We start from the raw sequence: 10,395 nt of genomic DNA on the forward strand, positions 1-10,395 counted from the left end.
CCACCACCATCCGCTCCCTCCTGGAGTCTCAGTGCTCTGCTCTGCTGCAGCGCTGCCAAACTGTGGCTCTCTGAACCAAAATAGCTCCCAGTGTAACTGCCTCGTACTCCATCGTAAGCAGGCTGCCATGCAAATTAACCAGTGGCTACTGTGGTTTTTCACAAGTTTGAAATGTAATGATAATCAATGGCTGTTTCCTCAGCTTATAAAATCACCCCTCGGTACTCTATGAGAGGTATTTGAGTTCCATCATGACAGAATTTTGGAGCGTCTGTCCTGTCTGCCACCAATAAAAGTTCACTTCTATCCCAAAACCGTAACAAAACACTGCAAATCATTTTGATGTATTTGCATTGCTGGCCTTGAATCACCAGTCTTCACTGTTCCTTCAAATCTTGGATGGGATAAAATCCTACGAGGGACTCTCCTCCCCTGATGAGGTATAAAGACAACCACGTCTCCATTGCCATCCGTAATAGAGCACTTTTAAATGGCACCAGGTCCTGTCATCTCGTGCTCACCATTGGTCCTTGCATCACACCCATCTGTGCTCCGCCAGACTTCTCGTCGAAACCACCGGCCATCTGAGCAGCAAAGTTCTGTAAAATGCAAAAGACAGCATGGCTTCATCGACTTTTACAGTCATCAAAAAATGCATCTGTGAGAGGAATCACAAGGTTACACTGACAATAAAAAATGAGAACGATATGCATCAAATTCCACCACATGTTAAACAGTTGATGGTAGGAAAAAATTGTAGTTATCTTAAAAGTTGAATGTTTTTATTGTACTGGAGTTTCGAAGACACTGTGACATTTAGACAGATTATGTTCAGCATTTCGGAGATTTGCAGTAGCTGAGCAGATTATGTGAATCCTGTTGCAAACAGAGGGCATGTGAACACTTTTCACAAAGACTTCTTATTGCCCACCCCCCCCTCAAAAAGCTCATTCTCTGCTCGCTCCTTTTCTCCTACAAAGAATGAGTGGCATTCGATCTATTCTTTCTGTCTGCATCCACCCACTGTTGTCTGTCTGCCTCCTCCCATGGCAGGCTGTTTCCCACCTCTTTTGTGCTCCTGGGGTCTTTCTTGGCTGTGTTTTTATCCCCCTCTCAGCTTATTCCAGCCAGTGAACCCATTTCTGGCCTCGTATCAGTGTTCTATCAGTCAGCTCTGACGCCTGCAGTGAATGCAAACACACCACTCCGGCTCATCGGGGGATACTTACTCCACCAAGGCCAGGGGGTCCATTAGGTCCTGGAGGTCCAGGGGGGCCGGGGTTTCCGGGGGTACCAGGCTCACCATCTCTGCCACGGGGACCAGGGCTTCCCTGAAATAGATGAATAAAGTATAAAGTTTTCATAATTTGAAAGTTGTACTTTTTTTTTTTTTCATTTGAAAAAGTTTGTACCAAGTGGCTGATCACATTCAATTTTGGTAATTACAATGTTTCTTAATAATAATTCAGAAAGTAGTATTCATTGAAGTATCTGAATAAATCATATATACTATTATTCCGAACTAGATCATTTTTCTGTTTCATGACTGATTTGTGACAGACAACGGCAAATACTGGCCCCAGTCCAAATTCTTTGCAACAGGTATTTCAAGTTTGAACTGCAAACATTTCAATTTAACTTCAAATTTGTAGCCATATTTCCCATTTTTCCATGTCTATCATTGTTGTCATTGTTTAGTTCAGTTTTTGTGGCCCTAACAATGATCAAACTTTTCCATCAATGCAATGATACATTAAATAAATTACAAACTCAAACAAGATTATTTTTAATTGATGAGCTGATTAATCAGGTACTAACTGCTTCTGTTTTACTCAATTAAGTGCATTTAATGTATACTTATGCATTGTTTTGCATCCGTGTTGTGTGTGATCCCAAACCACACATTCTTTGCTTTTTGTTGTAATTTCATTGTTGAGTCAGTTCAAAATACGCTGTAAAAATATTCTTAATATTCTCAGCAAAAGAGTTTATTTGTTTCAGGCCCGCGTGCCAACATTTCTTTGGATAAATCATTATACAGATGATAGCAAGTGATACTCCGCAACATTAGATGGATACTGTTGACAGAAGCCTGAAGCTCAATTGAACTCGCTCCAAATGCCACCAACAGTCTGCATGAGACAACTCGACCATCCAACACCTGCTTGCATCAAAGAACGATTCACGGCAGGAATATTTCACACTAATTGCACATAACAACAGATGTGAAAATGTAAATGTTAAAGAAAAACCCTTTGTAAATACATCATTGACGATATGAAATCTGCAAGCTGCAGTGCAGGCTGATGATTTATCACACAGTCTGGCATACCTCTGTGCATGTAGTGACAAATTACCCTGCAAAGGAATCCCAAACCAAAAAAAAAATTGCCGAACAAAAACTTAAAATGCTGTTGAGCCTCTGCTCGCCAACAATCAAGGCACCTTATATTCAACTCTTTGCCTGCAGTCATTATCACATTAAAGTGTTGTTGCATTAATGAGATGATCAAAGTTGCCAAAAACGGTGCTGAGTTCCCACAGTGGTCGACTGAGAGAAGCAGAGGTTCACACTACAAGTCTCCTACAACCTCACATCTGTTAAACAACCCAGACCACACACCCAAATGGAAACGACACATGACTAGTTAGGCTGAGCTGCACGATGAAAGGATGCCATTCTGTAAACCTGCGAGCTATGACAGATCCCCCCTGCCCACCCTCTAAGAAGCAGTAACACTCAATAGGATATACTGTGCTTCTGAAGGGAGCTGAGTGCCATACTTTATTCAGGTTTAGTGTGAGAAAAATCACAAAAAGCAGATTGATTCCTCCCCCGCCCACATTTTAACTTGGGGTTTAACTGACCTTTTCTCCCTTGTCTCCTCTTGATCCGCGGGGTCCTTGCTCTCCTGATGGGCCCTGGGTGAACAGTAGACAGTGAAGTAGTCAGTAACTTCAGGCGTTATCTCCGTACAGAAACAGCTGGAGCGGTTTTGAACTCTGCTGCTGTTGTGTCACTTTCCATTTCCTGTCACAGTAACTGGCAATTAAATTAAATACCTATATGGGTCGTCTGCTTTTTCCACTGTGCAATAAAAACAGACATCATGCAGTCTGAATATATACAGCAGGGTGTTTTCAACAGTGTCAGGGGATGACCCCCATGCCAGCCCACCAACTATCATGCTGCAAGTTTAGTCTCACACCAACTAGTCGTTGAAACCTGGATTTCATAACCATTTTTTCACATTACAAGATGCAATTGTCAATGGCCTTCATTTAAAATTGGTGGGTCTTTACATATAGTCTGCAAATGTTGTTACACTTAACGATCTTATAGATTTCTACTAGCAATATGTGGGTCTGTGTGTTGTGTATTCATTCTTGATCAGCGTATAACAATAAGTGCCTACCATGGGGCCAGCTGGTCCTCTTGGTCCTACAACCTGTGCAAGAAAAGGAAGAAACACAAGAGTTCACTTCTCAATGTATTTAATGTTATCTGTAATCTCGAGGTGGACCACTCAGGCTGACATGTACCAGATGTATTTACACACGAGAGCTTTGGGTAAGCATTATCTTCCTCCCATAACGGCAGACTTGTTAATTACTAATCTCTTCGGGCAAAACATTATAAGAAACTTACAATAAACAATGCCTTCCTATTTCCTACCATGAATTCGCTCTGAGGGGCAAAACATTTCCAGGTGTGGCACTGCAGCACCAGCAGATGGGGGCTCTCTCTCTCTCTGAGAATCTTTATGGAGGACTATATGGAGCCCTTATTGCACTTGGCTGTCTTCCTGACGAGTGGATTAACAGGCCTCCCTCCTCCTCCTCTTCTTCTTTCTCAATCCGTCTTTCTTTTGTGAACGGGGCCTATTGAAACTTTACGTATATTCTTAAACTACTTTATAAGACTGAGTTATAAATGCTAAAGCTGCTTTTACACATGCCCAGATCCAAGAATAATATGCTACTGTAACAGCAGTCTTGGACAATAGCCATGAGTACAATTACTCATGTAATTTACTCTTATATAAAATAGCTTGGAAGTACCCATCATTTTCTTTCACATCTTCTTTCATAGTTAATGTACTGTTCACTCATATTTAACATCATTTCACTTTGTATTTTTTGTGTTTAAGACAGAATGATATAAAATACAGCAAAATATAAATATATAAAGTGTCCATAAAATCCATGAAACAGTGGAAAAATAAATGCCAAACAATACAATCTGTTTGCACATAATTCCTCAACAGTAAATATCAACTTATTTACTAGGTTACTGTAAAATAACAGTCACAGAAAGCTCTGGAAAATTATTTCTTTTAGGAGCAGGTCATATTAAATATCGTATTACATTATGGTAGGTTTGCATCCATAAATGACCCAGAAGCCTGACCCTCCACCAGTTATTAACAACAATTCACAGTTTTATCATTTTAAACATGAGAGTGGGATTTCAAACTGGTTTTAACAAAAAAGCCTGAGGTAACGTAAACAAAACATTGAAATGCTTTTCACTGTTGGTGCCTACTCACATCAGTAATGTCTCCGGGTTCACCTTTCTGACCCTGACAAAACAAAGATGAAACACAAAAACAGAGTATTAGATATGAAGTACAGATTATCAAACCTTTACTTATTCTGGGGTTTAATTTAAACTGAGTTTGTGAGAAGAGACCATGTTCATGAGCACTTCATACGGAAAATGTAAAGCTTTATCAGGATATTATTACCAGCAAAACGCTGAAAGTCCATATTCCCTAAAGCATCGCTAGACATTTAAGGAAAATAATTAGCAACACATTCTGATATCAAAAATTGTCATTCAAAGGCACATTTTAAAACACAAGAAAATTGAACGAAGCAAAGGATGGTAACTAAACCAGCAGGCTGATTAAAAGCAACAATCTGTTTATTAAAAACTCTCCATTGATTGTGTGCATCTCTCTCTCTCTCTCTCTCTCTCAAACATACACAAAACGCATTCGATAATCCTACAGTTTCTCACCTTTGCTCCAGGTGCTCCTGTTGTGTGATTGAAGAGTTTATGAAGGGAAAACAGATCACAGTTAATGAATGAACAAACTACAGAAGAAAAAAACAAACATCCAGGTGGGTTACGCAACATTTCTCAGAAACCGAGACCGTAAGTTTGTTCTGGAGACCTCTTGTATTCCGTTAAATGAAACTAGAGTAAAGACCACCACCAAGTCATAGTCTTGGTAATATGAAGAGCCCATTGTGTTGGCTGACACTCCATCTTAAAGTAAGGAAGCAAAAGCAAAGCAGCTACGAGCAAAGAAATTGGAGTAGTCGGCACAAAGTATTATAAACAATGCATTATAACTTAACCGTGATGAATTTTAAAGAACTGCACATAAATTGCTACTTATTTACAATCCTCTATGATGACCTCTCAAGTAATGGTGAGAGAACAATATGAATGATCTAATTATCTTTTTTTTTTCAGTGGTTAATGACTTTAAATTGCTCATGTGTTTCACATATTTCCTACTAAGCACGGCATTATGTCCCTAAGTAGAAAGTAAGTACATTAAAAGCATTATGATTAGAATATACAAGCATGCATTACAAACAGTGACACATCTGATTTCACCCATGCTCCTCGACTGTGTATTTTTTCAGGGCTGCACCAACACTGTTTGGATTTTGGAGTCTGTGTTTATCAGGAACTAATGCCACTTTAAAATGTGGTGAATGGCTCCTTCAAAAAGTCTGAGCTCTCAGCAGAGTGTCACACTCTTTCCCTGCCATCAGAGCTGCAGAAATCCACAGAGAGGATATAGAGTAGAAATGTGAAGCCGCGTCTGCTTCGCTGAGGTATTTCCTTAATGACTCCCATATGTTTTCATGATTCTCAGGGAAGGAGAGAGTATTCAAACAAGATGGGGCCAAGGTGAGCCGGCTATGGAAAAATGATGGCGAGGTAGCATTTCGCTGAAATCCTGACAGATGTGCCACTGTTATTGTTATTTCTCATCATCTGTTTACTTTGGGGATAGAAAACTGTATTGAAATCAAAGGTTGGCGCAGTAATAATAACAAAAAAAAAGCCTGTTGATTACGTTAAAGTGACAGAGGTTAAACAGCAGCTGGGCAACCTTTGATTAATACCAAATGGTCTGTGTGATGCTTTCTTTTCTCCCCAAAGTAAACTGTATGATTGTGTACAGTAATTTATTTATGAGAAGTGTGATATAAATAAATTACAACCAATGGGTGGAGACTGGTCAGCAGCGCAGATGGGGCAACACTCTCCAAATGGGATTTCAGGTTTGGGGCAGTCTTTTAGCTCCTCGCAGACAATTTCGTCACACAGGACGGTTCCAGTGTCACACACACAGATGCGACAGGGCTCTGGTTTCCATACGTCCTTATCACTATACCGCTGTCCATCCTGTACACAGCTAAAAGCATCCTCCTCTGTGTGTCAGGACATAGCAAGAGACACACAGAAGTCCAGAGAGGTAGACAGTGAAAGGGGAAAAAGGAAAATTATGCATCAGATGTGAACATCAGTCATTGAAATGCAAAACATTCAACAACAACAAAGTATTCAACACAATGCAAATCATGCCTTTGAGATATGAAACAAATCAGCTGGAAAACAGGTCATCTGAGTATATTCAGGTACTTTAAAGTGCAAATACAAAAATAAAGTGAACGTAAAGAAAACACTTTTTTTGTATAATGCAAACTGAATTCATTAAATCATTTGTTTGGTTGGCTTCACTGCATTAACTAAGAGCGACCCTTAAGTTGAAAATCCGGTGAACCCTCTTTAAAGGTGATTACAAATGTAAACATCTTATTTACTATTACTAATTTTTCCTTATGAACAGTTTTCACATACCAAGATATACTTCTCAGGTATTTCAGTGGTGAATAAGGTGAATCTGGTTTTATGACAAAAAAAAGGATATTATTAAAGAAACTGCAAAACACTTTTTAATTGACTTGTTTTACAGCTGAATGTTTGATTAAATAAAAGCTCATTTAATGGCTCAAAAGCATGAGTTTCAAAATATAGATTCAAAAATATAAACCTTCAAATTCTCACATTTTAAAGGCCTTTGTAGGAGAACATATCAATTTGGATAGACTTTTTCTTAATTCCCTCTTCATACTTATCAGAATAGTGGATGACTCTTTAATTGTTGAATACAAACAATTACACAACATTAAATGCAATGCCACAAAGACGCCACGCGGTGGCAGCGTAACCTCACAGGATTACAGTTCAATCTGAGAAAAAACCTGCAGGAAACCTCCAATAACTTCATAGGACCTGGAGACCCTCCGCCTGAATTCCTCTACAAGATAAATATAGGGCCAGTTTACATTGCGGGAGACACCCTAATTTAGTGCAAAGAAGACAGATGGGGCATTCAGAAAATTGAAATGTTTGTATTTCTCTTTCAACGAACCACAGCCCAGCCAAGAGTGTGCAAGGAGACGTGAGGGAGGCCAAGCGAGTTTGAATACAGCTACTGTACCTGCTCTGAATTACACCACTCAGGATATCAAACACGAGATATAGGGTGTTTACAATGAATAGGTTCATTTTCAGTCTGACAGCTAACTCAGCTGTGAGCACAGGATCAAACACGTGGTGAAAGAAAGACTGACTGGAGTCACTGAACCTATGCGGAGGGGTTTTTGACGTACAGACAGAAAGGCCTCAGGGTGTAGGTTGCTGAAAGGGTGAGAGCACAGGGGGCAAGTACAGTAGCTATATTTACCTTTGCGTGCAGCTTAAGTCTAGGTAACCTAACGGACCTTAGCGGCAATGAATGCGGCCTTTCTGGAACGGGACAGAGTGGCCAATTCACAAACTACTGCCTTGTATAAACACGGGGCACATTTTAAACCCCCATCTGGAAGCCATAGCTGTGTCAGATGCCAGTTCAAACACGTCTGAGAAGAGAAAATGGCCAGTTTTCATTCACATGCCTCGCAGTTTTGACATTTCGTTTTACAGGCTATTCTGTGCACTACCAAAGCCCTGCACCTGTCCTTTCACTGGCTCAAATATGAAAGATCTTTCTGATATTGGATACTGTGGGACAAGTGCTCCTCTATATGTTGGAGAACTGACAGAAAGTTTTGGGGTTTTTTTTTGGTCTGTGAGGATAATCTGGTGGCTTTCTCTACTGTGTGTTGGCAGCCATACTGTTTTCCAGAGGAGGAAAATGAACAATGAAAATTGTAAAGTGAACCCAGGTGTACTTTCAGACTCTTAAGTCGCCATTATTTTCACAGTTTGTTGGCAAAGTAACTATATTGGTGTATGATAAGCTTTTTGACCCTTTGGCCCTCATGAACCTTCAGTCAGCTGCTAAAGAAATAAACAGACCTGATCCATCTTCTCAGTGAGTGACTCCAGGTCACCAATCCAGGTGTACTTAGGTCACAGGCAGACCTCTTTACCATTTCACTTCTTTAGAAAAGAAGAGCTTGCTATATATCTATAGACCTAGATCTCTGACAAGGTAACCTGAGACTTGCATTTGCTTTGACTATTTCCCATTTTTTTTTCTTTATTCTGGAAAAATACACCTTTTCTTTGCTTCTAAATGTTGGTATGCTTGACTCATTGCAGAGTGTGAAAACTGTGCCTCTAAAAGCGACAATAATAAAGTCTCTGTCTTATAATTTTCCAATCACCTCTCTCTGGCACCCTGGCGCTGGCTTTTTTGTGGGGGCTGGACTGTCACAGCTTATGGGTAATCTTTTAAGCAGATGGAAACCCTGAAATCATATGGAACATTATTTCTGGCCCCAAATCTGCTGGCACACCTTTCTCAAATGTCTCCTGTGAATACATAAAATCAATAATAATGAATATTTTCACACCGAGAACTGAGAAATAATCATCCTTTCACTTTTAGGGATGAATATGGACATAAGCAGGGTTCAATCCTTAATGCAGTTCACATCAAGATAACAATTTTAAAATTGTGTTTTTTTTTCGATGGAAATTCGAGTTATTAGTCCACCTTTCCGCATCAACAAGCTGGGATTCGCCTGGATGCCCTCTGACAGCAAAGGAATGTTAACACTTTTCACCAAAGGCCCTTGAGCCTGACCACCTTTCACTTTTTTGCACGTCCCTCTCCCCCTTCCCCCCATATTAAATGAATCTGCAGTTAAAACGGGAGTCTGTCAAGTCCCCTAAAGCACCCACAGGTGTCTGGCAGTTCAATTTCAAGAAAGAAGTGGGAGGCGTGGTATTGAACTCAGTTTACTGCTGGGATAAGTCCCTCCATTTGATTTGCAATTTTCCAATTATAGTCACGAGTCTGAACTGAAGTTAGAATGAAAATAAAAGATTAGTCTGGAAAGAAAATCACTAGCAAGCAAAGGAAACGCTCCTGCTCGGAGCGCATAATCTTGCGTAAAAGTCGCGCACTTCTCCATCGATTTCCTTCGCACTTTACAACTGTATTATTATGAAATGCACCACAACTTACAGCAACAAAACGATTATCATTTACCGTAGGGTGCATCTCGACGACTATTATCACCTCTAAAGCTTGTTTAATGCAACAAAGTATCCCAAATCTCGCAAACTTTCTGTGCGTAAAAGTTGCATGGGATAACCAAATCACCCCAGCCACCAACTCGAGCTCAAAACTATTCAAATGTTATTTGATGTGAATGACAAAAACAAAAATCATAATGCATCTTGAAATATTGTTCACTCTATTCACTCCATGACCAAGTTAGACTTTTTTCAGAAGAGAAATGAAACTGCCACTTACGCTCGTCTTCCTGACATCTCACAACGGCTAATAGACACGCTTGGGTTGCTACAAGTAGCAGTACAGTCCTGGAATCCATTAAACTGAACATGTCTAAATATTAGACATGCAGGGGGGCCTTTAGGCAGAAATAAAGGTGCGAGGAGCGGCTTCTCTCAGTATTTAGTGTTTTGTATCCCCAGTTAAAAAAGCCGGATCATTCGACATTCACCCTTCCCAAAAAGAAAAAAAGAAAAGAAAAAAAAAAGGGGGAAAAAAAAAAAAAACGATGGGGGAATCCAGCGCCAGGACCCGGACCTGCAGCAGACACTCAGCACCGACCGCTCCAGGCCAGACGCTGTAGTTTTATGTCCCCGCAGCCTTCAATGAATCTTCGTATATTCCCAAATATCAGCCCGGCCCCCTTTGCCCCCCTGTCAGGCTGAAATCTGAGCCCCGTTTCCCTCCCTTTCTGTCTCCCAGGTTTCATTATTGCAGCCCCAGACCACTCCTTTCCCCACGTGCAAAACTCAACCCAAAAGAGCCTGGAACTTTTTTCCTCCCATAGTTCTGGTGCCCTCCCCTCCTTCCTCCCCCGCTGTGTTCATAGAAAGCA

The 10,395-nt window shown here is 40.4% G+C and overlaps 1 protein-coding gene across 2 annotated transcripts in view; it reads right to left on the reverse strand.

The window, feature by feature from the left end:
- Positions 1-10,133, reverse strand: part of col2a1b (collagen, type II, alpha 1b) — a 50,564-nt gene extending 40,431 nt beyond the window's left edge. Inside the window, exons 1-8 of one of the 2 annotated variants that reach the window (XM_080495190.1) lie at positions 9,801-10,133; positions 6,250-6,459; positions 5,024-5,040; positions 4,551-4,583; positions 3,417-3,449; positions 2,869-2,922; positions 1,230-1,331; positions 522-599 (exon numbers count right to left, since the gene is read on the reverse strand). In XM_080495190.1, coding sequence (XP_080351316.1) covers positions 522-599; positions 1,230-1,331; positions 2,869-2,922; positions 3,417-3,449; positions 4,551-4,583; positions 5,024-5,040; positions 6,250-6,459; positions 9,801-9,891 — 618 coding nt within the window. In that variant the 5' untranslated portion in view covers positions 9,892-10,133. The remainder of the gene's footprint in view (positions 1-521; positions 600-1,229; positions 1,332-2,868; positions 2,923-3,416; positions 3,450-4,550; positions 4,584-5,023; positions 5,041-6,249; positions 6,460-9,800) is intronic. The other variant, XM_080495191.1, reaches the window with a different exon arrangement.
- Positions 10,134-10,395: the final 262 nt, after the last annotated feature.

This window comes from Blennius ocellaris (genome assembly GCF_963422515.1).
Source record: "Blennius ocellaris genome assembly, chromosome: 4".
Classification (NCBI taxonomy): domain Eukaryota; kingdom Metazoa; phylum Chordata; class Actinopteri; order Blenniiformes; family Blenniidae; genus Blennius; species Blennius ocellaris.